The following is a 27895-nucleotide window of genomic DNA, read 5'->3' on the forward strand; positions in this document are numbered from 1 at the left end:
CTCAGCGGAGTCGAACCAGATACCCAGCGATGCAAATTTCCCTAGCACCTTATCCTTCCTTTTCAGCCACGCCAGCTCTTCGATTCGGAAGCCGCGTTCCGCTAAGTCGTTTTCTTCAATGATTTTCTCAATTGCTAGAGTGGTAGCGTTTTCTAGGTCGAAGTCCTCTGTCGGGGTACGGTGCACGACGACGCCGAATCGTGGTTTTACTAGCTTCGTGTTATTCCCTAGCTCGCTCAGCCATTCGGTGTTGTTGCGGGCCACTTCGGCCGACTCTGCGTCCTTGAAGCGGATAACATATCCCGTCTTGGTGGTCCCGATACCGGCAACCTGGGCATCCTGTGTGGAGGGGGCGTTCAGTAGGGCGGTGCGGATGTGGGTGTTGGCGGCCTCAGTGGGGAGGTATCGGCAGAAGGTGCTCCCGTCGGTGTCGTCATTATCTCTTGGGTCTACTAACGTTCTCTGAGTGCTGATTCGGACGCAGTTCCGCTCTTTCTCGGGCGGCTGATGGCTGAGCTGGGTAGGATTGTCGCCGACGTTGGCTGCTACTGCAGCCCAAGATCTGGTTGGGGTTGCTGGCGTCCGGGTTTCAATTTGTTCTCACAAAGCTCTGATTTCTTCGTGGAGCTTCTCATTCTGGTCTCTGAGTACGTTCTGGTCGTGTTTAACCTCTAGGATCTCGGCTTTGGTGGATTCGATGACCGTGGTTTGGTGGGAGATAATTTCCTTCAGGCTGTTGATGAGTTGTCGCACCTCCTTAGTCGTCACCCGTCCGTTATTGTCTTCCGAGCCTGCAAACTCGGGATTCGAGCGTGCAGCCGTGGTGACTTCGTTTCCATGGCGAAGGCTTCTTCTCTTTCGAGGTACAATCGACGGTTCGAAGTTTTCCAGCGAGAACAGTTGTGCCCCTCCTTGGGTGTTTGTGGGGGAGGGCTCGGGCCCTCCCGCGGGTGGGTCGGCCATCGGTCCGGGGTTAGTTCCCGTTCGGCACACTACCACGTTTTATTTCGCAATAGTATCAATCAGAGCACTCAGTTTCGAATCGCTTTCGAATACTCGCATGCCTTTTTTGGGATCCTATTTAGTACAGAGACGTGCAAATCCAGCTTCACCAATTTACACTCACTTATTCTTTTTGGGCCCCACTGCCAAGCCGCTAGTTTAGGAATTGGGTATAGATAAACTGGTGACGCGCGCTGTCGCACGCTGTGGCCCTGAAACGAAACAAGTACGAAAGGCAAATCGTAAATTTGGTGATAACATAGCAAGTCGAACGGTCAGGTTTGACACTGCACGGAAAAGGTACACACGCATATTCGCTGGGTCGGCCAATTATATATATAACTAAGTAGAGTACCGTAGTAGAATACGGCGTAGGATATAATAATTGGACGAGCATAGATACAAGAGCATATCCGTAAAGTCAAATATATTAAGAGGAGTAGACATATATTAAAACTAGGTAGAATAAAACATTAAAGTAAAATCCCACAAATGAAATAAGCTAGGGAATCTCTTGCTTTCGTGACGTAACCGTCGAATATATCGGGTATAGTGGGAGTGCGTGCACGGTTGTAGAATTATAGCGCACTTAAAGTTACGGACGATAGTAGCGAAAGCCGATTGGATGTACGTGAATTATAAATAGCCTAAATAATCGAGTCAAACTATAACACTAAGTAACCGTAACCGAAGGTCCGAGTGCATTCTATGTAGTCTTATATATCAGCGAAGTAAGGCGTAGGAATAAGTTCCAGTAGGCTATAGTAAGAGCTATGGAGCAGAAGAGAGGTAAGAACAAAAGGTAAACTTACGACCAGTGCAGATAAAGCTATAGAGCGTCTTGGACCAGCAATAGCCAAGCTTAGTAAGGATTCCACAAGTCAGCGAATCGGCGACGGTAAGCGTGAAAGTCAACAAAATACTAAACTTAAGCCAAGAAGAGAGTTTTACAACGAAGGACGAGCCAGTCATAGAAGTAAAACGTAACAAGAAGCGCAGAAAGAAGCCCTAGAACCCTAGAACCCGAACAGCTAAGACAGATAGAGACGGTCTTGGCGGCGAAAATTGACCAATTAGCGGCGAGAATGTAGACCGATTTTGCAGTACGTATGCTGCCAAACTTTGCGGGCCGCTCACGCAGGGTAGTAACCCCTTCACTCGTTCCTCGTTTCAGGGCACGCGCGCTGTGGCCCTGAAACGAAGCAAGCACGAAGAGGAATTGTTGCTTTGGACCAAATTCAAAATAGAAGAGCACCAAAAGCCGTTTCCGATATGTAGGTATAACGATATGGGTTGCTTGGAAGTCAAAAGCTATGTAAAGATATTAAGCAGACTAGTGTTTAGGACGAATACTTTATTTTTTGATGTACCGAGAACTTGAGCTGTATTTCTAGGGCTTTGAAGTTTGGAGTTGCTTCCGCTAGTGTTGCGATCCTTCATATCATACTGTAGGTGAATATGCAGGCAGATCAATATATGATTGCGAAGTAAAACAAGAGAGGATACGGATCGAAGTATGCACCGAAACAACAAAGTGATGTTGGTGGGAAGGTTCTTCCTCGGAAACGTCAGACATATGTAACGTTATCTGTTACACCGTCAGGAAATTTCATAGCAGCTCTTCGATGCATTTCAAGCCATGGAATATAAAGTTGAGCAACCTATAACCGGGCAATGGAATGGATTTATTCTGCTTTACTTGGTATGCGCTTACCATAACCTGATGAGCGATTTCGATACCTTCATATGTCGCGTCGGAATGCAACATTTCCATTTCCCCTTTATGCGCGATGGATTGGAAGTTGGGGATCTGTACATTCAATTCTATTTCAGTTGGCCCGGCTTGACTGAGACCACCTAGAAACTTGTTCCGCTTGTGATCAATAAAATCCTCTCCTGTGACCGTGGCCCCTCGATTGGGATATTTGCTGGAACTTGCCGAATGCGCCATTTCCTCGAAAAGTAGGAACCTTTTAATTGGCTCGGCGTGATGCTTGGCCTTGCCACGAAAATGCACATTTTCTATCACCCAGACTTGGATACGACGGCAAGTAACTTTTGCGAATGGGATGAGCTTTATAGCAATAGGTATCTGTGACCCCAAAGGGAACGATTTTCCGAAAATAGTGATGTTGTAATAGAGTTGACCCTCCCAGATTCTCGATATCGCAACGGGCTCAATCTGCTTTAGGCATCCCTCCATAGGGCTCCGGATGAAGGGGATATAGCGAATGCCAGCGAGGTTAGACCGAAACACTCCTGACCGTTCAACGACAGCTTGAAGGAGCCATTTGACAGAAACCATCTCGTTTTCAATTGTTTCTGGGTTATGTGAATCGATCAATTGTTCAAATTCATAAGTGTAATCGCCTGGAGCAAAGACTTTGTAGCCTCGGTGTAACCTCAAAACTCGACGGGCCCAGGGCTCGCCGCTACCAGCTCCATAACCGTGATCATAATTCGTTTGGAGAGAGATATCCATGGTCTCTTTGTTTTGATTGAAGTTCGTTATCGCCTCGTTTGTCCCGCGTACCTTCATCGTTGTCGCAACTAGAGGGCTTGAAATTTGGAATTTTTTTGCCCTGTATTTAATATTGAACATTGAAAGTCCGTCTTGCGCACCCGCAAGAAATAGTGGCCATACGTGTTTGTTAAGCTCTTTCACGTTTTGGATTTGTTCTTTCTTTGGAAATATCCCTAGGTTTGATTGATATAAATACTCAGCGCACTAACGTGAAAGTTGAAAAGCGGCAGCAAGTATCACCTACCATTAGACATCTTCGTTTGTGCGACGCCTTTGAACACCAGTTCAATTCTCTTTATCTTGATAGCCTTCGTCAATCTGAGTCGCAAATTTCCACTCAGCATAACTGATCTTGAAGCAGCTGGGTCGGCTGGATCAAACTGAGGCAAATAGACTACCGGTTCAGTCAGAGCCAAAGCGACCGTGATCCCATTGGCGCTGGTCGCGACCGCCTCGTTGGGCAAAGGTGTGATAGCGGGTGCAGGAGTTGAACTCATCACCCACAAGTTCCTATACAGGTCCAAGGAAGCGGTTGCAACCTCCTTACCCTTCTCAACAGCATTTTGCTCCGTAACCGACCCCATCTCACTAGTTATTGGTGCTAGCATATCTTTGATGTCGTCTGGCGGTATTCAGCCATTCGCATATCCTGGTGTATCTGCAAGGGTTTGGGCAGGCATAGCCAAGAAATCGCTTGATATTTCAGTGCAATCACCCCAGTTACAGTGGCTACTCAGTCTCCCTATTAGATGCGTGATTTTGGTTGCGTGATTTTCTTGATTTGAGTTTGGAAGAAAAATATCTGCATTCCGACGTCATAGACGGCCGCACGAAGTGCAAAGGTAAACCCAAACCGTGGGTTGGGTTTTTGGTACGGCCTAGGTAGATCTAGACCGCAGCAGACCGAGAGTCTAAAGTCACATGATAACTCGAAAACCCTGCTCTGGAATGCACACAGTAGATACTGGTAGTGGCTTATTTAATAATTTACCAACATTTGGTTCAGTGCCTAGGCCTTGTGTCTCATGCCATAAAATAATAGGCGTATGACGGTTCATGTTGCTAAACAGAGGGTATTTAGAGGATATATATGCTCGCTTTGCTCTTCTAACTATTCGCATTCCGATTCCGAGTCGTCGAGTTGGAAAGTAGGAAGAGTACTTCCATATTGTTTCTCAAAGTGATCACTTTGCGATAATTCACCATGTCAGAAAAGCACTCACAAGAAGGCTATAGTAGTGATCCACATAAAGGTCCTACAAAGTCTCAAGGAAATCGATCTGACGCTAGCGCTGGAATAAGCACAGCTCCAGACGTCTGTGACAAGTAGGTCATTAAATTTTATTGTTTTGAATAGGAATATACTCTTACATCTAGCAACTAGTAATACCAAAGAACGATCAGTTTCTAGAAGCTCTACGAATCTACCTGAGGGTGCCCGATCAACACAATCCCATCAGGATCAAGTAGGGGACCACAGAGGTGCTGGGACTCTCGGGCCGATGGCCTTGTCCTCCTTATCGACTTATCCTACGTCCATCCACTGCCATTATTGTCATAAGCAGGAGGTCACGAAGATTGAATTTCGAGTTGGGCGTCGTGCTAAGTAAATTTCCGTACTTCCTCTACATAAGGGGCGTGACAATGGTTAAGTACACAACACTGACTCGTAAATCTATTGTACTAGGCTTTGGTCCTGTCTTTGCTGCATTTTCCTTGGGCCTTGTGGAGCTGTTCTGCCCTGCGTCATGAAAAGTTGTCAAGAATGTGAACATTACTGCGGGAATTGTAACAGGCTTCTTGCCGTGGTAGAAGCACCAGGTCAGGTACGTCCAGCCTAGGGCAGTTTCTAGTAAGTTATCACGAAGTGAGAGAATTTTGTTTGGATGGCTTTGGAAATGAGGGTTTTCATCTGTCATATGCCTACAAAGGTCGCCCTTGTCATTTTGTCGCGAAGTTGTAACATGTAATAAAAAATGATGAGTTTCTAGAAACACTAATCATTAGCTCACTTGAAATTCCCAGAAATTCGTGGAAAATACGCTTTCTAATAACACTCGCTGTGCGGCTGGAGGAAATGATGAGAGTGACATAGGCTATAACTTTACAATGGCTAGAAGATTAGAGATGACCGGTACTTGGAGAGAGGAGCAGTGCTGTTACCTCTCTGATAGAAGAAAAGTTAATAATTCGGAAACGAGCGGAAACGAACAGGCAAACGACAATAAGGCGTGAAAAAGTTACTATTACTGTCGGGACATATCCCCCCGTCAGAACAAACCAGCGGTGACTTGCTGCCAGTGACTGATGGATAACACTCCTTGCTTAGTGCACGAATTCTTGCGTGCGGCTTGGTGTTGTGACCACTGAGGGCCAGTGTGTTGGATCCAGGGGTGTTTTCCAACTACACTGAGAATCGACATTTACCTACATGAATCAATTGACCTTTGCTTTTCGAGCATATATGCTGTCCACTTAACTGTGTACACAGTACCTAGCTGGTGGTCCAACAATTATTTTCACTGTTTGTTCTTCAAGGGCATAAAAAGAATCTCACATTCCAACATACGACTCAAGTCAAATTTATTTCCTATAAATTACATCCGCAAATCTAAATTCACCCACTCAGTACCATTCTTCCTTTCTCAAGTCGCTGACCGAGTCAATGTCATCAAGAGTGCCCACTGGCACAAAAATTAGGCCGCGCATTCCCTGCATTTCAGATTCGCGATAGAGAACCGACCCACAATGGCTGCAAAAACAAATATGTCCATGCTTATCATCTGGCAGGACAGCGTTGAAAGTGTGGGTGCTCTTTAATAGACCAGGAACGAGAGAGGGCCACTTCGAAACCCTTGTCAATTTGAAGCTCGTCTTCGGCACGACAATGTTAGTGGTAGTGTATTCACCGCTGATCTTACGGCAGCGAGCACAGTGACATATTATCTAGTAGAAAGTCAAATAAGTAGATAAAGAAAGGAACCTCGCTAGTATGAGATCTTCACCTTCCTGAATACAGCAGCATCCTTATTTATGATTGTGTATTTGTTCACGGTGCAAAGACACGAACCGGTCAACATGGCGAGTCTTTCGGGGGTATGACTCTTGGCGAGAGCGTTACAAGAAGGTGTTCGTTGACACATTGAAATATAGGTAGAACATCAGACTCTCTCGCGGTCACTGATGACGTCTTCGACTCCACTAACGTAATTCCCGGCCGACCTGAACGCCCGGCCGTCCTTAACACCACATGTGTATACATCTAATACTTCTAGCAACAAATCTTAACAAATCTGCAAGTTAGTGTTATTCCAGCTAGCGATGGTTTCTTCTTGAAGCATTGGGAGCCGTTTAATCTCAGATACTACCGTGTGTCAGGTGAAAACTCAATATCTTCCATGGAAATCTTCTACAGGAGATGAAATCCGTTGAGTGATCGAAGTCTAGACAGTTCGACAGAGAGCAGTATTTTCTGTGAGCATCCCATCCCCGTCTGGTGGGATCGTTATTTGAGGTCAACGACGGCCTCAGTGAGGGTTGAACCTTGGACTTTGTAGTCGGTTGGGCAGAAAGCTGGGCATATTGGCATCTGTCTTCTTCGTACAGAGAAGCCTTTTATGGAGATGGACCGTTCTAATGAAAAAACAGGTATTGTGGAAAGCTCATGGTCGTCCAATTCCGCGGATTGCGGTCGGTTCAATCTCCACAAAAGACATACGGGCGGTTTTGTGAAACATGTAGAGGTTGTCAATTTCAGCGCTGATAGGGAAACTTACGTGTTGAATATTTTCGGGAGAAAGACGACTTGACTGTTGAGTCTTGAACTACGCCTACCGCTATTCCGATCGTCCCGTCCACTTGGTCAATACGTGAACAAATAGTTGTCAGTATCACGGCCGGCATATTCCGGGTATAGAGATATAGACCAGGGAATAGGATCTTTGTTCCTTGGTCGGGCTGCTGAAGTAGGTCTTCAGCTCGTAGCCACGATTTGGTTTGGGTTGTGGTTTTGACACAGCTGTGCTCGGCGGGAAAGATACAAATACTCTGCGATCTACTTATTGCAAAAAGCTCTATTTAGATCCGATTTACCTAATGTCGAACGGAGTTGAGTTTGGTTATAGTGATGGCACATTCTATCTGACGTGTTAGAAGTGAACTAATGAATGTCTTTAGAATTCAGCCGACCTACACCGCGTACGGCGGCCGATAGACGCCATTTTTCATAACCCCTTGCCATTTTTCAAAACCTATAGATAGAACTGGCAGAAAAACGGCAGAATTACATCTAAACTTCTAAGTCCATCACCATCGAATACTCCATCACCATCGAATACTCCTCTATCACCATTGAATGCTCTTCTATCGTTATTAAGGACTAATATTATAAAGCGATGATTTAAACTATATGATTATTAAGTACATGAATTGCCGACAGTAGTAATTAGTCTTCCGCACGACCCCAGAAAATCCCAACCCCACCCCACCCCAACCCCAAATGGGATGGGGTTTGGGATATGACTCTTGGACCCCAGATGGGTTCTGGGGTTTCTATCGAGGACCCCAGATGGGGTATGGGGGACCCCATTGGGGTTACATACTTAACAAACAAGCCAAGTCCCTGGGACTGCATAAATTATGCATCTTCGCCTGTAATCTAGAAGTATTTCGTTTACAATCCTCTAATTCCATGATCTAGGATTTCTTTCGTCGAAAATTCTTATTGGATCAAAAGTAACTCAATTCTTCAGTAGCGCTCATACATATCGTCCTCCCTGATTCTTCGCTTTCTCCCTGAAACCCTGACCTGGGTGCTGTTCTCTGGTAGTCGCACCTCAGCGTCATCATCATCGTCTACATCTATGAGATTACTGAACTCATTATCCTGCTCCTCTGTATCACTAATTAGCTCGACCTCTATCTCCTCTGGCTTCTCATCCATCTCTTCCTTCGCGGTTTCAAGCTCATCTAAAGAGAAGAACTTTTCAAGCTCCTTTGCTTGCTGCTCCTCGAGATCAAACCTTGATGTGCAAAGGAAAAGCATAAGCTCCTCAATAGTCTCAGGCTTCATACGACCACGACGGTAATGACATATATCACGCGCAGTATTAAAGAGTCGTTCGACGCCAGCACCTGTTGCTGGGAAAGATAGAATATCCCGTGCTAGTGATGCAATCGCGGGGAAGCGCCCTTGGTGTTCTCTCCAGAACTGAAGAGGTTCAACATCAGTAAGATCTGGAAATTATGTAAGCTTTAAGGTCTGTCAAAGGCATTATCGTGATCCTAACTTACCTCCATCAAGATATTGAGTCATCTCATCTCTAGGTGGCTTTGGGACCTTTGCTAGTGCCTTTTGCCCATTCAACAGTTTGTTGAGCTTTGAATTTGGCCTTTCTTCAACAGGGGAAGTTGCGGTGCCATTTATCTCAGTGATAGAGTTCTGGTAAGGAACTAGAGCCTCCCGGAACGAATCCCGATACTTAACACGCCATTCTTGATCCCAGTCATCTGAAAGAAAGAATTGAAACCTGCTATCTGGGGCCAGCATAGTACTAATAGCATAGATATGCCCTCGAGCATGATCTGTCTGCGAGTAGTACTCAGTGAGCTTTGATCTGCTAGCTTCAAGGGCCTCAAGCATCTGCTTCTTCCATAGAACACGCTTTCTTCGGAGCTGCTTCATTGACTGCTCAAGATGCTCAAACAGTGCATTATAAATCCTGAAAACAAGATGTGCGGTCACGTCTCGAGTCTTTGAGAGTGCCTGTGTGTATTCAAAGAATGGCTCCGTGAGACAAAGAAGATAGTCAATCTGACGCCATTCTTCCTTGTCTAATAACATTTCTTTGCAATCGTATTCCTCGCAGAATAGTGTAAAGAACGACCGTAAGCGTTTCGCACGACGAAGCATAAGAAATGTTGAATTCCACCGAGTTTTCACATCCTGAATCGGTAGAAGTTTCTGTGTGTTGGTTGCGATCTGTAGTTTGTTGAATGCCTCCCGTCGCTGAGGGCTTGCACGAACATAGACTGCGAGGTACCGTACCTTATTCAAGGTATAGGAGATTTCCCGTGTCTGATGCCGTGCATTTGCCTTCGCGAGTATTGACTGCCGGTCGGTCCATTTCGTCTCTGTAGTATCATTCAATGGGACTGCTTTGATACGATCAAGCAGCTGATTCAAGCTAAGTTGAATGACATGAGCAAGACAGGGGATCCGGATGATATTAACATCATCGGATAAAGCCTGTTGGAGAGAATCAATAAGTGTCTTGTTGTTTGACGCGTTATCAGCTGTCACTCCAAAGACTCGATCTTGGATCTTATGGTCATTTAGGGTCTGCAGAAGAACACTACTTAAATTGTTCCCAGTATGAGCTCCATGAAGGGGCTTAAAACCAAGAAGCACCTCGCGGTAGACCTGGCACCAACCCGCGGGTAACCCTCATAACCCTCCACCTAACCCTCCGCTTGGGCGGATCAGGTTCCAAGATTCCGACCCTCAGGTGCGGTAGCTCGAGGGTCGACCCTCAAGAGGGTAACCCGCGGGTAAACCTGAGGTGCGACAAACATGACAAACAGGTAAAAAACGTCACTCGGGGTCAATTGCATATATTATGTAGAAACAGGCCGTTTTCTCTTGTAATTGTAAACTAAAACTTCATTACTATATGGCCTTACAGGAGCATTTAGTGTATATCATAGGTTTATCTTCGAATGGGTTATAGGGCTTTGAATGATTAATTATTTACATGATCATTTAGATTCGAATACAGGGTTCTCAAGTCTTAAACTATTAAACTATATACCCATCCAGAAGTCTTGACCTTTTCCGCATCCTACCTGATACACGATGCTGCGTATCAGGTAAGGGTGATACCGAGTTCTCTTCTGGATCCGCAAATTCATCGACGTTAGAGACTCCCTCATCATCAAAAGTGACCGCCGGCCGCTTTCCAGCAGCGACCTCTAAGAGTGGTGGTGCGACCGGTGTATCAAGGTGCAACTCGATGTCTTCCTCAGTATCACTGATAGCCTCGGAGCAATGTGTCTCGATGTCGAGTTCTTCAGACGTGGCTGCGATCTCTTGCTCTGAAAAATACTCCTGGAGAATCAGCCGCTACTCCTCCTTGATATCGAACCTTGTTGTACATAAATATAACATGATATCGCGAACAGTTTCTGGGTTCAACAAACCCCGGCGGTAGTGGCAAACGTCCCGAGCAGAGTTGAAAAGACGCTTAACTCCGGCACCAGTCGCTGGAATAGACATCACATCACGGGTAATGCTTGCAAGAATAGGGAACTCCTTCTCATTATTTCTCTAGAAGATCCGCGCGGATTCATCGATAGTGTCTAAGAAGGTCAGTTTGATAATTTATTTAGTAGGTTTACCCACTTACCACTCTGAAGATATCTAGTAAGCTCATCGTGCTACGGACCGGTTGATGGCTTCGATAGATCACGCATATAAGCCCTCTTAAGCGCTGATTTGGTTGTTGATAGCCTACTATCAGACTGTGTCATATCTGATGGTATACGTCGGCTATATCTCTCGAAAAGAGACTGGAGGCTCTCACGGTATTCCTTCTTATAGTTCTTTCCTGTGTGATCCGGGGCCTAATCACTTGTTGAAAAGAACTCTATCTTGTTTGACGGATCCAAGATCGTTCTAATTGCATAGAGATTACCTTCGACATTATCTGTTATACCGTAGTATTTCGAGAGTTTGTCTTTCGCAGCCTTAAGGGAGGAAAGCATTAGCTGCTTCTAGGAAACCTTCTTTCGACGAAGCTAACGTATAGATCTTTCAAGATGATCAAAGAGCCTATTATAAATACTAAAGATGAGATGAATACTCGAGTCTTTAGTTTGATAAACTAGCGTAGTGAACGTGAAGAAGGGCTGAAGGATGTAAAGTAGATAGTCAATCTGTCGCTATCCCTCTGTACTTAAAGCAAAATGGGGTTGATCATGGTGCGAATAGTACTCGTCGAATGTAATATAAAGCCTTTTCGCCCGTTGGAGTATAAGAAACGTCGAATTCCATCGCGTACGAACGTCCTGGATTGGGATAAGCTTTTGCCTATTGGACTGGAGATTCAGGAAGGCTTCCTTACGTTGAGGGCTTCTGTTGATATAAACCGTAAGACCTCGAACCTATAAGGATAGTTAGTGATTTATATAAGACACTTAAATAGAAACCTACCTTGTTTAGAGTATCGGCGATCTTATGTTTCTGCTGGCGCGCACGAAGTAAACGTACACGATCATTAGACTATGCTGATTCGGCAGTGTCGTTTTGTGGTGAAGCCTTGATTTTACTAAGTAAATCAATTAGACTTAATTGAATGATATGCGCAAGGCAGGGCACTTGAATAATCGTAGAATCTGTCTTTAGCTGTAGTTCGCGGATTGAATCATTCACCGCTGTGATTAGCGTCTTGTTATTAGACGTATTATCAGTTGTTACCGCTAGTACACGATCGGTGATTTGGTGTTTTTGTAAAATCTGGAGAACAACCTCACCGAGGTTCACGCCAGAGTGAGTTCCAGAAAGTGGCTTAAACCTAAGGAGAACCTCGCGATACTCCTATTCCTGGTCTATGAAATATCCCGTTATAGCCATGAATGTATCCTGGAATGGTGAAGTCTAGTAGTCAAGCGTAAGTGATAGTTTTGCACTAGATGGGAGCCGTTGTAGTGTGTCTTGTTGATACTCTATAACGAAACTCCGGAGGCGCTCGCGAATGACCTTTCTCGATGGGACGCTTGGTGGTGTAGGTACTAGCCGTGCGTAGGAAAGGAGGTCGTGGAATTCTTGATGCTCGAGGAGTCGGAAGGGTAATTGCGATGTAGTGATGAGATTAAGAATCTTCTGCTCCTATGTTCGTTGGGTAAAGGTAGGCGCTGGTCTTCTTTCGGCCTAAGGGAGAGTGAACTAAGTATTAGTATTAACGTTAATATAGGCTAGTTCGAACATACCGCGTCACTAATTAGTTAATGGATACTACTAGTACCTTTCTTCGGTAGTCGTTGTCGGTACCTTGGTCTATCGAGATGTTTCTGTATCGTCGACGTTCTAGTATGGTTCGTAGCTGGATACGCGAGAACTGTACGGCAGTGATTGTATATAACCCCTGGCTTTCTATCTTTGGCATTTGTAACTTGCTGAAACCCTTCCCAGCACTTTGCACGACGGCTTCTAGGGCTTATATCCCAGTTAATACGCTTCGACTTACCGTAGTCAGTGTGAAGCCACCACTGAACGAATTCTGCAGATATCGCTGGTGTGTAGATGATGAACTCGTTAATACGGTCGGGCCTGATTCGCGGAAGGGTATCTGGGGCCTGAGATACCGCACGAATCTGAACTCGATTATTCGGAAGGTCAAGGGCTGAATTAAACTGGCTCTCGGACTGGAAGTGACTCTGGCTTTCGCGTTGGGAGAGGGAATCGTTAGGGAGGAGGAATTGGATCGCGTCTAATGGCACCCTGTCTGGAGTTTCGAAGCTAGACGATGAGTAGACTTCGGAGAGCTGAGACATAATAGATTTAGTAAACCAGAAGATAGTATATTAACTGAGGATGGAGATAATAGAGAACTTACTGATTTGTTTACGCGAAAAGACGTGCGATTTTCTTGGGGTATCTGTTTGACCCTGTTGTATATGCTAGAATTGATGTATCGTTTTTTGTATCTACCTATCGAGATCTTATTCGCTAGTATAGTGGATAACCCGAGAATTAACCCTCCCCGTACCTTAATACACCTTAATATACCTTAAAGAGACCCTCGATTAACCCTCCCCGCACCTTAGTACACCTTAGTACACCTCAAAAAGACCCCCCATTACCCCTGAACGCACCTTAATGCACCTTAAAGAGACCCTTAGTTTAAGAAAATATTCTTGACCAGAATGTCTAAGTCTAACAATTAGTATATTTGAACCGAATTGACGACCTACCTATATCATCTGACCTGAATTCTTAATAGTAATTTGATAGGAGAAGACTTAACGATTCAAATGATATAAGAATGAGGGAATTTAAACTCTATCTTTATAGCTTTCTTAAAAAATAGTAGTACTACTTATGAAGATACATATGCTTTATAGGCTCTGCGATATATATATCTATAACTTTATATGCTGTTTTGCCGATGACCTTCATTAACTACCTACCGCATCAATATTATTGAATATCACTTGACATTTATATATGACTATGCCTGCTGTTTACTTTTGTATGATTATTTCTCCAAAATTCATCATGTTGATAGAGTATTCGATGAAATGTCTATAGGTTGACGGAACAGCTGTAAAAAACAGAGATGAATCATCCATTTTATCCAGCCAAAAGAGGAAAAGCGTCGAAAAATTATGCAAATGCGGGTTCATGCGGGTCGATGAGGGTTACCCTCCAGCGACCCTCCCGACCCTCAGGGTCGGTTGAGGTGCGAAAGTCTGCACCTACACCTCTTAAGGTGCGGTGCAGGTTCTGAAATTTCGCACCGCGGGGAGGTGCAAAGCCAGGTCTAGTCTAAACCTGCCAAAGGTTTTTACGGCTTTAACCTCATTTTTCTCGTTTCCTTTCTCAATTCAAAAATAATACATCGTTTTGTATTCAATAAAGGGACCAACATCATTCAAAAGGCCACCAAACACAGGGTCCGCTCACTATAGGATATCTCACAGGAGCAAGTTTGATTCTTTCTCACGGAGGATGCCATATGTGCGTTGTTTCTTTCTGGAAACGACCAAGCCAAAACCCTACGTGAGAGGCATCTTTGACGGGGCAGGTTGAATTATTGCCCCCGTCACTATTTGGAGCTTCCTGACAATATTTCTATGAGGCGTTGAATCAGATCACCCCTCCACCGAGAATGGCATACGAGGTTTACTGCGTGCCTAGGTTTACTGGAGCTACGGATTTATTTATACGATAAATGCGATATCTAAGACAAACGTATATACAAATATGAGATCAAAAGTTGTCTAATATATAAACCAACCAGGTGACTGCCGGCGCTTCCTTACATCATGCAAAATTATTCCACCAATTCAGAGATGGCAGCCTGTTCTAAGCTGTATCAAACATACTCCGCAGAGCCTCCACAATACAAAAAACATGGTACGTCTTTTTGTCCAGTCTGGCAGTAGTGGACCGGGTTAAGAGAATGCAGACCGGCAGAGTGCTGAACGCTTCTGGGATATGAGAGACTCTTGGTCATTCTTCCGAAAACTTCGAGAAGCATTTCGTATCGATCGAGCATTTTTGAAATCACGCCAATTGGTCACATCGCCCCAGGATCTGCAATACCGAAAGTACATCCTATCTCAAGCGATGATTAATGTCAAGGCATTCCGTCGACAAATAACAAGAGGCGAATTGGGTTTCGAAGAGATCAGCAAAAAAAGAGCTAGTGTTTACGGAGCCTATGCTCAAGCCATGAATGAGATTGAAACCTGGACGGGTAAGTTGAATAGATTCAAAACTGGGCAGGACATTGATATGTACTGGAATAGACTATCGATTCCCTACCACTGCCTTCATTGGCGAATGATCAATATGGGGGAGGCTATAATTGTTGAAATGGAAAATTGTCCAAGTAGATCAGAAAACTTGGGCGATTCCGGCGATGACGATCCATGCCTTAGAAACAGAAGACTAGCATATAATATAAACCTACTTCAACACCCAATGTTACTGGCTTGCTGAGCCCTTTTTGCCTGCTGATGGTATTCAACGCTAACGGGGCATAATAGGAGGTCCTCTTCCATCCGTGATATGCACAATCAAATGTTCAGAGAACCATCACTAGCTGCAATATACAACTTTTGCTCTACGTTGAAGCGGCAACTTATGCTTTTTATTGACGTCAGTGGAACAAAGCTTATGGCCGTTATTATTGGAGAGATGAATGGCCGTGAATTTGACACCAATGACACGAAAAGGGTGACTGCTGACTCCTCGACATAGTCTCAGGGATAGATGTATGTGTGGACAGCGGTCATTGTAGTGGGGCAAGCATCAGAATCATCACAATCTTCAACTAGGACCTTGAATGCGAGTCGATCATGATTCTAAGAAGCCATTCTATTTTCCTTTATACTGGGATTTGAGTGGAAACGAAGGGGATGGACGGTGAGAGTGGAAAGCCGCATTGATTTTAAGGCTACCTTCTTCGTGGGTGAGATCTCGCGCACACAGTCCAGGAACATCGATTTGGATATCACCGAAACAAGCGATTGTATACAGCGAAGGCAGAGAGAAACGGAATGCACAGTAGACCAGGAAGAAGGCAACAAATCAGTCTGTATCGCATTCGCTCCTCAATTATATTTCAGGGGTCTAGGACAAACGAAAAACTTGATGGCCGCAGTAAAATTTGCCAAGTTTGGTAGATACCGAATAGATAAGTAAAACTATAAATGCAAGGACAAGACACCCTGTGACTCGCGCAAGATAGAATACTTTTTCCTACCAGACAGGGATTATATCTCATAGGGTGATTCAGACATGAACCTCTTACTAGCACTTTTTACCTCTATCTCAGTGGTTCTTGCCGGGACACTTCAGATAGTGGACCACGAGGGGCAATGCTTTGTGTACTCTACGGAAAATTCCGACTGTACCGGGATTTCAGAGCCATTTGCCTCTTTGAATGGCACTTCTTGCTCCAGTAAGGCGACCATCGATGCTTAAAAGCTAGTACTAACGACTTCAAGATCTGATCACAGCGCGGAAACACACCAAATCCGAGTCCGATACAGTCAAAGTCAATTTATGTATCTCTAACGAACATTTCGCCTGGGTGGAGGTGTATCGGAGTGGTCTACTGTACTTCCATAATGATCAGGGAGACGCAGTGAACTGCAAGATCGATAAAGCTCTACAAAAGGGTAGCTTATGCACTGCGGAAAGCACTTCAAGGACTGTGATACCAAGCGAAAATCCTCAACCGACTTCACCTGACGCTATGTCCTCCCAGGCTTCATTTGTGACAACTGTATTGACCACAACCCTTTCGAACTCGAGCTTCATTGATTCTGCGTGCGGCTGTTAGTTTAAAAAACCTTCATTTATCAAGGCCACTTTGCTGCTTGATTTGCAATCTTGTCTGTCGAAATTGAACTCACCCGGGGACCGGGAACACCATGTGACCTATGAATTTCTTGCTATGTCCTGTATCTCCTATGCCCTAATTGCCCGGGCTCAGGTTTCTCTAATTGTTTGACTGAATCCTTTGCGAAGATTGCAGTTTAGTGCAACTATTGAAGTACGATGACACATGTATAAAGAAAGCCAGGAGAATCTGGTAACCGATTTGATTGCTGGCTCTGTAGTTTCCTTACCTTTTTGCTGGGTTAAAGGGTCTTGGTCAGTACAGAAGTTATTAAAACAGCTTTATCTGCCAGACACACAAGAATTATTCCTCTGATAAATCAAACCTGTCCGGAACTCTCATCGGCATTTAATTGGAGAAAGACCCACCTGGCAGGAGTGTAGCTAGCTGTCGGAAGCTGAACTTCGGCGATGGCACTCAAATCCCTACTAAGCTACTGCTGTAACCCTTTACTGGCAAATTTTTATTTATTCCCAGCGTTTGGTTGCAAAGGACCTACGGAAATACATCATCGATATGCCCCTACCCTTCTAGTCAGGCTAAGCGAAACGACATTAGTTTCTCTGAGGGAATGTGAATACAGCCTATTATCGGATAAATTTTGTCACGACGCTTGATATATGTATACCATAGAGTGAGCACCTGGAAAAAAGGACTCCAGATTTGGCCATGAGGGAATCTCTTGCCGAAATAATGTGGGACATAGACAACTACTCTTGAAGCTCTTTTTACTTTGTTTCTCACAAGGTTGTCATTCTTAAACATAGCTATCGTGAGTTCTGGAAGGACGCACACCAGGAAAAAAAAGAAAATCCGGTCCACGCTCGCTCGCCGTTCATTTACTGCCTTCAATCACTGCGAGAGGACAGTTCAGTGGGAGTTATTGTTCCACGCGCGCACATATCCGATCTCTCATCAGAAGAACCTCCCAATCCTAAATCAATGCCGCTGTGCCGCAAAGTAAATGACCGCCATGGACCCGTTGATAACCAGACCAAGACCCCCGAAGTATATCATGCTGTAGTACAGAAAGCCGCTCGGTATGTCATTAAAGCTCGCAAACAAGATCCGGAGTCCATAGATATTGCTTGCGATATAACCCATCAAAAATAGGATTGCCAGGCTTCGAACGAACTGAATGTAGACGAAAGAATACCGGAACCCGTTTCTCTCCCGTACAAGTCGCAGGTAGGCGGCGAGGATGAGCCCAAATGCAGACAACAAAGCCGGAGGGAGAGCAAGAATCAACATGCTTTTAAGTACGTTGGTCAACATATCATCGAACATGATAGCTAGCATGGAGTGATCGGATATGGTGTGGCTTGGTCTCGCGTGATCTCGCATGACGATTGCACGGGTTTCGACCGCGAGCTGAAATGGGTCGTAGATAAACTAGCTCTGGTGACGGGGAGTACCGAGAGATGTACTGTACGTAAAAATCCAAATCATGTCGCAAAATCTCAGATGTAAGAGCTCAGAGTTGCTGTTTCAGCTTCCTCTAGAAATCCTTATCTACCTTTCAAAATTCTTTCACTCATCACGAGATCTGTTTGCGATGGCCTGCGTTAACAGAAATTCAAAAGATTTTTTCCTGCCGTGTCTCTACACCTTCAATGTTCGCCATCAAGAAAGCTCCGCGTTGATCTGGGCCGCTCAAAATAACAAAATCGCTCTGGCAAATCGTTTGCTAAAGGAATATCGAGCAAATGCCAACACGACAGATAATAGATCTCGCACGCCTGTTTTCCACGCTATTCAATTTAGAAGTGAAGAAATGATTCAAACTCTTTTGGAAAGTGCGGCAGACATCAATTGGAAAGATGACCAAAAGCAGACCCCACTGCTATATGCTCTGCAGCGGGGACACCTATCCTGGCGCGTGTTTTATTGCAGCATTTCAATCCATCAGTAAATTGTATGGATTCCAAGGGTCGAAATGCTATCCGGTATGCTGTTGCCAATTGCGATGAGGAATTGGTACGCTTTCTCTTAGAACTGCGAAGCGATATATGGATGATGGACTGCCGACAGACTACCACTCTCAGCCTGGCGATTTCCAATCGAAATTTGCCTATCATCCAGTTGCTGCTTGATCATTCACAAGCTCATCCTTCACAGCCTCGACTAGTGGACGTCCATGCTGGAGACCACCCGCTTTGCTTGGCAGTCCAGGCTGGTCTGAAAGAAATTGCCCATACTCTGATCAAATATGGTGCAGATCTCCATATCACGGACAGATACGGCCAGCCCTTGTTGCACCAAGCCGCCAGCAACGGGCATGATCGTGTCATCCGACTGTTGCTGGGCCATGGAGTCGATGTCAATAGTACCGACCCAGGGGGCCACACAGCACTGCATTTCGCTGCATTTTATGGGCACAAGTCAACCACAAAGCTACTTTTGAGCAGGCCTGGAATTGACATTGCTGCTTGTGACGGCGAAGGAGCTACAGCTCTCTGTGCGGCCGCCCGTGGAAACCACCGATCCGTCGCATTGCACATCTTGGCCGAGGAGCCAGCCAATGTCAATGCACGCTGCCTTGGCCAAAAGACTGCTCTTCACTTTGCGGTTGAAAATAGAAACGTTCTCCTCGCTTGTCTGCTGGTAGATTTGGATTCACTGGACCCAAAAATCTGCGATGACCAGGGGTGGACAGCCCTCAGCTACGCGGCGGGCCAGGGCGATCTGCAGATGTTGGAGCTCCTCCTTACTCGCACCGATCTGGATTTGAATGTAGAACGAGCATCTCCCATTTATCTTGCTGCCGAAAGAGGACATTTGGAAGTGGTCCGCCGACTTGTCTCCCTTGAAGAGGTTGATATCAATCAGACTGTCTGGCACAAGTCTCCTCTATTTATTGCGATCGAAAACGGCTACCGTGGTGTTGCAAAGTTGCTTCTTGAACAAGGGTCTCGACTGGATGTTAATGCAAAGACCGCTCTTGGGGACACCGCACTGCACATGGCTGTCTCTTATGGGAATCTAGATATTGTGGAGCTATTGCTCAAGGACGATCGACTAGATGTCACGGGTACTAATCGATATGGAGAGTCAGCCCTGGAGCTGGCAGCCCGTAATGGGAAGGAGCACGTTGTCAGGTGTCTTTGGCGCGACCGCCGAGCAAGAATTGTTTGCCACTTCCGGAGTGCCATGGAAGCAGCATCGAATATCCGGATTCTTTATTTTCTTCAGGGGCAGTTGTTGAGACATGGAGTGGAACACGGTGGCCGTCGGCCAGCTCGACTTGCCAGAGGATCATACCAATTCACGGAGTCTAGAAGGTCGCCATCGCTTCGCCGGTCAACACGCATGTCACAACCGCGCCTTGACAGATCTTAGATGACGGATTCAGGTTGGCGCGGATTTTGGATAGATTGACAAAGTGTTGGAGACGATGGTCCATAGTTCATTCGTGACCTGCTGCAAATGGGTCGCATGGAAAAGGTAGAATGCGATCGCCAGGAAATGTTCGAACGAGAATCCAGTTAAGAGCCACTGTTCAAGATCGAGCGTCTTCAATTAGGTATGCGAAATGAGATTGAGCGGTGGTCTAGTTGGATTATATGTATAGAAATTGGCATGGTTCTACGTTGTTATCGCCGATAACTCGTCATCTTTCTCCGTTTGGTTGACTTCAGGTGTAACTCGCACGCAATGGACGGCCATCATCAGGCTGTGATCATGCCCGGGTTGCCCAACCCGAATCAGTGGGAGTTTCCTTCGGTGCTCCAGACATTTCAGAATTGATCTCGACATCTATATTACCACAACGGCGGGGTGGTATCTGAGCGGGAGAAGGCAACAAACAGAATGCGCGACTTGGGATAGAGGAAAATGGGGTTTCTCAAATAAATAAAGGAACGCGCATCTCCTATGGCCTTTGTTTAGGAGATGAGATTGATGGGAGATATTCCGCGGGGTAAATGCCGTGTTGTCGCTAGATCTCGCGCGGCCCCGCAGAATAACCGCAAAGTGCCGGACGGTATCTCGGAAGCACGTCGGAAGCACGACGTCTTAACACGCCATGGCGGTCTGCCAGGGATCTCTCAGCGGATCTCTGCATCTACACACATCTCTGGTCTTATGGATACTAGTCCGTACGCAGATTCTCCCTGTCAGATAGCCCCAAGGTTGGTATCAGGGTATTACCACCGTCCTTGATTCCAGTACCCCATCGGATGGGTTCTCTCAAACCAAGTATCACGAGGAGACGGGGGGCGGTTTTTCTCCGCTTCTTCCCGCATTCTTTTTCTTTCTGCCTTTCACTTTTCCCAATCGCGCCGAACACCCACGTACTCAAAGACATCAGGGGCATCGGCAGGTGGCTCCTTATTCTCAAATGCTAGCTCTTTAGGGAGGCTCATCTTGATGTAATCCTTGCTGAAAAACTTGATTCGCACATCATGGGGGCCACTTGGTAAGGGTGATATTATGAAAACCGACCCACTGAATTCCTGGGGTGGATCAAATGGTTCAAACTGGACGCCGTTGCTTGCGTTGATGTAGATATGCCCGTACATCCTCTTCGGGTCAAAATCTGGTCGTGGATTGGAACCAAAATCATCCTCCAACGATAGGTGGTAAAATTCAACATATCCTGGTCCCAATCCATTATAGAAATACCTATATTGGTCTCGGCAATGAATGATGTACCTGGTGGCATGCAAAGAAGGCATGGAGGTCAGGTTGTCCTCCTTTGGGGCGTCCATGGAAGAACGGTATGCCTGGTTGACCTTGTTTTCTATTTCGCTTTCGGACTGAATTATGTCCAGGATATCCTGTCGTTCCCGTGCAAGCTCCCTTTTTCGTTCTTCACGTAGTTCTTTGAATTCATAGTAAACGTCGGCCAAAGAATCAGCATGTGATCTCTCGGATGCACTGTCATCTTCTTCTTCATCTTCGTCGTTGTCGCTTTCCTTGTCGCTATCCTCAAATTTTCTTCTTTTCTTCGTTGGCTGCTCTTCGTCACTCTCTGTTCCCTCTCAAAAGTTCCGGATGGATTTTTATTTTTCTTCGGTCTCAGTTGGGATTATTCAGGCCAAGGAAAGTTGTTAAAAAGGCAAAGGCTTTTTAAAGCACGCAGTCTTGCTAAATGGCTGTGCACCTGTGGCCATTTCTACGTGTTGGTCTTGGGTATAATATACGTTCGAATCGAAAGGACAAGATATATATTTTGTACAATCAGGTCTAGAAGGCATTAGAGTATTATGTACCCTTGAATCTGCATACACTATTCCCAACACACGGCAAAGAAACATGCGAGCCATTCAAAATTCAAGAAATAAGAGCAAACAAGTCGCGCCGTCCACAAATGTAACGGATCCCATCGGATCTGGTAAAATGTCTGTTGTGGTTCCTAATGTCAGAAATCGCGACCGCAAATTAACACCAATCGGTTCTAATTGGCAAAGCCGCAATTCATATCACCCATGTTTATTTGCGAAGTGAGCTGCCAAATATTCCAGTCTACCGCCTCAACCATGGAATAGTCACAGCACAGAAATGTAATTTTGATGTTGCGAGTGCGGTTGAGTCAACAAGTGTTGCAGTGAACAAAAAGCCCTGTTGGTACCGCTCCGCACGAATTTTCGAACTGTTCGAAGTTCGCGAATTTCAACGAATCGAATCGAATTCGAACCTTGGTTTTCGGGCTTCGAATCTATGGGCGATTCGATTCGTCGAAATTCGCGAATTTCGAACAGGTTCGCGAACTAATATCTATTATGAAGGGTTCGCTCCTGCAGACAGCCTTAACCTCAACAACCGTGACCACTTTATGCATTGGATTCGCACATAGAATGGTGTTCTAAGCACGGTTCATAATTTTGATTCTGAGCTGTAAACATGTTAAACTACGCGTAGAACATCAATCTAACGTAGAAACCATAACTATTCAGACTTCCAACGTTGAGCATCTTTCAGCCTTAATAAGGTCCCAAGCATTTTGCCTTTCATGGAGAAACGTCGAATTCCCAGTACATCTCTCCCACCATTGAATAATCTCTCAATATCTACCTCTGCTGCTGGTATCGCAAGGTGATCTTGTGCTACCTGGGCCATACAAGTAAATTCAAGGCTGTTGGCCTTCCACCAATTTCGTATGAACTCAGTCTGGCTCTGGCTTATATCGAAACCAGTACTGATTGTAGGAGTGTCGAAATACTGGTCGATATCAGACTCAGCGACGTTATACTGTGTAGGCTGAAAGGCTTCCAGAAATCGATATTCAAAGCTCTTGTAACTGGTATTCGGAGCCGTCGACATAGGCTGTTTGGGGGTGGGATATGCTTTTTTCAGGAACGTCCTGATTCGGTCGATGATCTCCTCTCTACCTGGCAGCGTTTTGAGCTACTTGGTCTTGATTCGAGGGTCCAGAATACTTGCGATATAGTATATGTCGTTGTCTTTGACGCGGTCGTGGTACTGCTCCAGAAGTGTGATTCCATCAGAGATAGGAATAGTTAGTGCTAGCGAGACATTCTGCCACTCGCCTCGCCGTTCCTTAATAGCTAAGAGTATAGAACGGAGCTCCTTAAACATCCGCGCCGCCATATGAATTGAAGGGCTATCTCGAGAGACATACTCAGTATATTCGTTGAAGGGAGCCAGGATTTTCTTGATATCTGAGAGCTGCCTCCAGTCCTCGGGTGTGAGACGTAAGGCTTCGATATCTGGCTCATCGTTGACTGTATCTTCGAGCTGCCGGCGACACTCTTCAGCTCTCTCGATCATAACAAAAGTAGAGTTCCATCGAGTATCAACATCGTAGTGGATGGCTTTTGTACAGCCAGGTCGATTATCCCACTTTTGTATTCGCTGAGGAGATCGCGCAATCCAAAGGACAAGTAGTCGAAGCTTTGCAATAGGGGAAGCAGGAGCGTTGATCGCCTTCCAGCTCCTCTTAGCAACATCATCAAGGAGGTCACAGGCTTCCTTATGTGAACTAGCGCGTAAAGACCTCAATATTGTTTTCATAACCAGATTCAGGATGTGTGCAAAGCAGCGGATTTGGGAGTTCTGAGTAAATTTCATGGTCCCTTCTCGGATAACGGTATCGGCCAGGTACTCATCGTACCGCCGAGACAGCTTTTGGAAGAGACACCGGTGTAGCGTATCATTGTTAGATGCGTTGTCAGCTGTAATAGTCATAACTTTATCAGATATATGAAACCTCTCAAGAACCGTCGCGACGATATTAGCAAGGTTCTTTCCAGAGTGGTTGCCTTCGATTTCAACAAACTCAATACAAGCTCGATATTGCTGGAAAGCAGACGACATCCAGTGAGCATTGATTGCTAGCATTGACAATGAATTCTGGCTTGTCCAACCATCAAGAGATAGCGCGATTGAGGAAGCCGAAGCCATCAAGATTCGAAGTTCACTATCAAGAGCATCAAGTCGAAGACACAACCGGCGCGAAACAGTATCCGCACCCGGTATAGACTCCTCAAATCCCGCCGACTTCAACATAGCCTTAAATGAAGGTTGCTCGACGCATGTAAATGGCTGACAGGTCGATACAATCCAATTCAAGATAGCCTCTTCGAATGGAAGTTTCTTTTCCTTGGAAATCCACGAGCTTAACGGTCCTTGGCGCTCTGGATGACCGTCCTCAAAGAGCCTGTGGGTTTGCTGCAGGTATTGTTTCAACGCTGTAGTTGAAGATCGTAGTTTCGATGCAAATCGAAAGAATCGACAAGTGGATGGCGATACAATACACAGGTGTTTAAGTTCGAGCCGCTCCTTATTTCCGAATCTCCAGGTACCAGATTCAGGTGTTGTACGATAGTATTTCCATACCCAGCTCCGCTCTTTCGACCTAGTCTCATCATTCTGCTTGATTTCGGCCGTCTCAACCTCGCATTCGACCTAAGATATTGATTGTGAAGGGCATATCTCCGTATCAAGGTTCGATAAATTCCTAGAAACATTGCTAGGAGCCGTAGGAGAGGTTGAAATCGGAGTCGGTGACTTGGCGGCGGTCCGGACCGCCGCCTTCTTTCGTGGCCGCGGAAGTGGTTTATCCTCTGTAAGGAGGCCATATTTATTAAGCGCCGCATAATCGCGTTTATTCTTCCTAGTATTAGGACAGTCGAATATCGTAGCAAGTGGAGATGTCATCTATAACGCTATATTAGTACATCGTGCTTGTGTCTTAATTGATCGCTTACTTTGGAGCACCAGAAGGGGTGGTTCTCAGTAGCTTTTGACCAGGGTTCGGATGTTGTTCTTGGTAAATGCACGTACGCGCGGAGACGCGTTTCTTGTAGAATCCCCGCTAGCCCGATTAGACTATCCATAGACTCTGCATTGAATACAATGTGCAACTATTGATATTTTGGCTCTGTATTGATAGACTACGTGTATCTCAATACGTTCTATGAGCTGGTATAATTTAAAGCAAAACTGACCACGCATTGGATTGCGATCTTGTTAGGAACTCTTGGGAGTAGAACTATATATTTCGGATAGAGCATTGGGCAAAAAATTGCCGAAATTGAAAGTGCCCTACAGCTTATTCAACTCAAGACCAAATTGCTCAATCTTTATATCAGACTAAATGTAGCTATCTTTGTATTCATTTATTAGCTGATTATTAAACTACCTACAGTATGAAGTGTCGATTGCTCGCTATGGTGTTGAACAACAGATAATGTCAGAGTGATTTACCGCCTTCCCAATGAGGCTTTAGTACCAAAAAGTTCGCGAACTTCGAATCGAATTCGAATCGATCTTGAATTCGACCTCGTACGAATCGTTATGTTCGATATTATTTCGAATCGAATCGAATCGAACTTTTGGCCGATTCGATTCGATTCGTGCGGAGCGGTATCACTAGGTAATATATCTGTCAAGCGGTAAGTTAATCTAACGCTCCGTATCTTGGCAGTTCCAAGTGAACTGAGCACTGGTTGCTCTTCTGGTCAGACCTAGCATTACCAATGAGCCGAACAGATGGTGATAGACGCTAACGTTGTACGTTAAGCTCTTGTTTGCCTACCACTCTTAATATTACTAAGTCCCAGCATCTTCACCATACGCCATTGCCGCCGTTTAAGACCTGCCTCGTGCAACACTTCGAAGTTCTCAAGTACTTCCATTCTCTCCTCTGTGGAAGACATGTGCATCTCTTCGCGACCTTGTTCAAACCGGGATGCCTCAAGATATGCATCCACGGGTTTGCTCAAGGAAACATTGATCTCTTTGCGTAGGCCATGCAGAGGATAGCCAGGCACCCCAACCAATCCTATTTGCATGTCAGTCATGTCCGAGCGAAAGTAGGTGGAAAACTCATTTGCTACCAACCTGCTAGAGGTTTAATCAAAAGGCCAGCCAAACCCTTAGCAAGACCACTGGGAAGTTTTCTAGCACCGCCGTGCTTGAAGCTATACAGTGGTTGAATATATAGCCCAGTGACGCTGTCATGAAGGCTGTCTTTGAGTTCCTGTACCGATGTGCCAGACAATATTTAGGGGCCGAACACAGCTTGACTAAGAGATTTAAGTACCTTTCCAGCGGCTTCGAAGCCGGTCCAAACGCCTGTAACTTGTGGACATGGCTTTACCAGGTGATCATTGTATAATAATGGAGCGTTGTGAAAACCCTTACTCAGTGTCAGCAAGATGTCGGCTGGTAATTTAATGAAAACACGCAGAGCTTTCTTCGAGGTGATGCTAAGAATAAATGCAGTCTCAGAGGTGGTCTGACGCATTTTCAGCAGCTTTCCATTGTCGCACGACGATTTCTGCTCTGTAAGCCGGAGACTCCTCTTCGGTCCACCACTGCCCCGCAGAGTTAACTTAGCCAGGATATGTTTCACACGCTTCTCATTGCAGAGACGGAAGGGCTTGTTGATTCTGCGAGCATGTAGCTTATCCATGATGTCCTTCTTTCTCTCGGCTATACTGTGTCGTTGACATTGGACGTATGGGTCAAAATGTTCGTGGGGTTCACCCAAAACACTGTGTACGGAAAGCAGGCACGATGAGATCGCACCTGGAACATCAAAAATACTAGCGACAAGGCCGGCAAGGGTACCCAGAATTATCTGGGATACTGCACTGACTGGCTCAGCGGGATTACGATAGGTGTCGTATGCTGCAGAATGATACCTAGAGTGCTCCAACATCAGAAGGATCTATCAATCGTAGAAGAAAATTGCTTACAGAACAAGATCTTGCGGGAATATTTTCCCGCTTTCAACGAGAACAGAAGCTGCAAAAGCACTCAGCTTGGTATTCATATGCCTGACACGCCAGGCTGCTGCCCGCTGTGGACACAGGTCACATTGTATTAGCTGAGGATCAAGGTGTCTGTGGAAACTTCGTACGCCGTCACGAAGTCCCGATTCATTGGACATCTCGATCTGAATCTGCTGTGCCGCTTGTTGAATTTGTGGCTGAAGTGCGACCTTAATACGTTCGATTAATTTCTTCGGACTCAAATCCCGGTAAGGAATCGGTGCGGGGCCAGCCCCAGCTCTGGCAACAACATTACCCCAGAAATGCTGGTCACCAAAAAAAGGAATTATGACAGTTGGACAGCGATGGGCAAGTCCGGCAGCAGTTGTTCCCGCACCCCCATGATGTATCACGCAAGAAACATGCTGGAAGAGCCAGTCATGCGGTATGCTTCCAATGACGAGGACATTGTCTGGGAGATCCAGTTCCTCCCGTCCTAGATCGGCCCATCCCCTAGAGATTATGACACGCTCGCCGATGCTGGCAATAGCTTCGAGAACGATCGTCAACAGTCGAGTTGGATTGTCCACCACGATCGATCCAAATCCGACATATATTGGCTTTTTCCCGGCATTGAGAAAGTCGACGATTTCCTGCGGGGGCTGGTATTCTGGCTCGTGTGGAAAAGAGATAAACCCACATACTTCGATGTGATCGGACCAATCCAGTGGCTTCGGTAACAGTGCCTGTGACCTTAAACCAGTATATGTAAGCAAAAGCGATCTATTTGGTATAGATAGGTGGCCTTCTGTAAGATCGTACCAGAAGTATGTATAGGGTATCCTCAGCCTGTGGGTCACGCTGGAGCCAGTGATTGTATCCAAAGGGTCAAGGGTTAGGCAGGTTTTTCTGAACTTGTTCACCAAATCACCAAGCCCTTCCCAAATCATTAAATCCACCATTGCATAGGAAAGGTAGTTCGCGATAGACCGCTGACACTCTTGTGGGTGGGTTATGGCCAAGGGATGTGGGAATAACTGCGTGGGCGACCAAGGCAT

General features: G+C 45.6%; 9 protein-coding genes across 9 annotated transcripts; 1 reads left to right on the top strand and 8 right to left on the bottom strand.

Annotated features, from left to right (window-relative positions):
• Window positions 1–1930: 1930 nt before the first annotated feature.
• Window positions 1931–4134, bottom strand: N7496_010688 (arrestin C-terminal domain-containing protein; the record flags this gene model as incomplete). Its single annotated transcript, XM_056703601.1, has 4 exons — window positions 1931–2313; window positions 2373–2448; window positions 2717–3552; window positions 3771–4134. The coding sequence occupies 4 exons, from the start codon at window positions 4132–4134 to the stop codon at window positions 1931–1933; spliced, it is 1659 nt and encodes a 552-aa protein (XP_056552601.1).
• A 2017-nt stretch (window positions 4135–6151) lies between these two features.
• N7496_010689 (GFA family protein) lies at window positions 6152–6606 on the bottom strand (the record flags this gene model as incomplete). The annotated part of the gene is made up of 2 exons (XM_056703602.1): window positions 6152–6472; window positions 6532–6606. The coding sequence occupies 2 exons, from the start codon at window positions 6604–6606 to the stop codon at window positions 6152–6154; spliced, it is 396 nt and encodes a 131-aa protein (XP_056552602.1).
• A 1667-nt stretch (window positions 6607–8273) lies between these two features.
• On the bottom strand, window positions 8274–10956 carry N7496_010690 (uncharacterized protein; the record flags this gene model as incomplete). Its single annotated transcript, XM_056703603.1, has 5 exons — window positions 8274–8761; window positions 8819–9947; window positions 10329–10646; window positions 10704–10850; window positions 10930–10956. 5 exons carry the CDS (start codon window positions 10954–10956, stop codon window positions 8274–8276), a joined length of 2109 nt encoding a protein of 702 aa, XP_056552603.1.
• A 4-nt stretch (window positions 10957–10960) lies between these two features.
• N7496_010691 (uncharacterized protein) lies at window positions 10961–11287 on the bottom strand (the record flags this gene model as incomplete). The annotated part of the gene is made up of 2 exons (XM_056703604.1): window positions 10961–11130; window positions 11155–11287. 2 exons carry the CDS (start codon window positions 11285–11287, stop codon window positions 10961–10963), a joined length of 303 nt encoding a protein of 100 aa, XP_056552604.1.
• Window positions 11288–12179: 892 nt separating this feature from the next.
• Window positions 12180–13075, bottom strand: N7496_010692 (uncharacterized protein; the record flags this gene model as incomplete). Its single annotated transcript, XM_056703605.1, has 3 exons — window positions 12180–12410; window positions 12512–12518; window positions 12573–13075. 3 exons carry the CDS (start codon window positions 13073–13075, stop codon window positions 12180–12182), a joined length of 741 nt encoding a protein of 246 aa, XP_056552605.1.
• Window positions 13076–18103: 5028 nt separating this feature from the next.
• On the top strand, window positions 18104–19995 carry N7496_010693 (ankyrin repeat domain-containing protein; the record flags this gene model as incomplete). Its single annotated transcript, XM_056703606.1, is given in 2 exon segments — window positions 18104–18535; window positions 18550–19995. 2 exon segments carry the CDS (start codon window positions 18104–18106, stop codon window positions 19993–19995), a joined length of 1878 nt encoding a protein of 625 aa, XP_056552606.1.
• A 923-nt stretch (window positions 19996–20918) lies between these two features.
• N7496_010694 (HAT dimerization) lies at window positions 20919–22920 on the bottom strand (the record flags this gene model as incomplete). The annotated part of the gene is made up of 3 exons (XM_056703607.1): window positions 20919–21628; window positions 22229–22367; window positions 22672–22920. The coding sequence occupies 3 exons, from the start codon at window positions 22918–22920 to the stop codon at window positions 20919–20921; spliced, it is 1098 nt and encodes a 365-aa protein (XP_056552607.1).
• An 84-nt stretch (window positions 22921–23004) lies between these two features.
• Window positions 23005–24126, bottom strand: N7496_010695 (uncharacterized protein; the record flags this gene model as incomplete). Its single annotated transcript, XM_056703608.1, has 1 exon — window positions 23005–24126. One exon carries the CDS (start codon window positions 24124–24126, stop codon window positions 23005–23007), a length of 1122 nt encoding a protein of 373 aa, XP_056552608.1.
• Window positions 24127–25954: 1828 nt separating this feature from the next.
• N7496_010696 (glycosyltransferase) lies at window positions 25955–27895 on the bottom strand (the record flags this gene model as incomplete). The annotated part of the gene is made up of 3 exons (XM_056703609.1): window positions 25955–26101; window positions 26165–26768; window positions 26823–27895. The coding sequence occupies 3 exons, from the start codon at window positions 27893–27895 to the stop codon at window positions 25955–25957; spliced, it is 1824 nt and encodes a 607-aa protein (XP_056552609.1).

Source organism: Penicillium cataractarum, assembly GCF_028827025.1.
Source record: "Penicillium cataractarum strain IBT 29864 chromosome Unknown utg000008l, whole genome shotgun sequence".
NCBI classification, from domain to species: domain Eukaryota; kingdom Fungi; phylum Ascomycota; class Eurotiomycetes; order Eurotiales; family Aspergillaceae; genus Penicillium; species Penicillium cataractarum.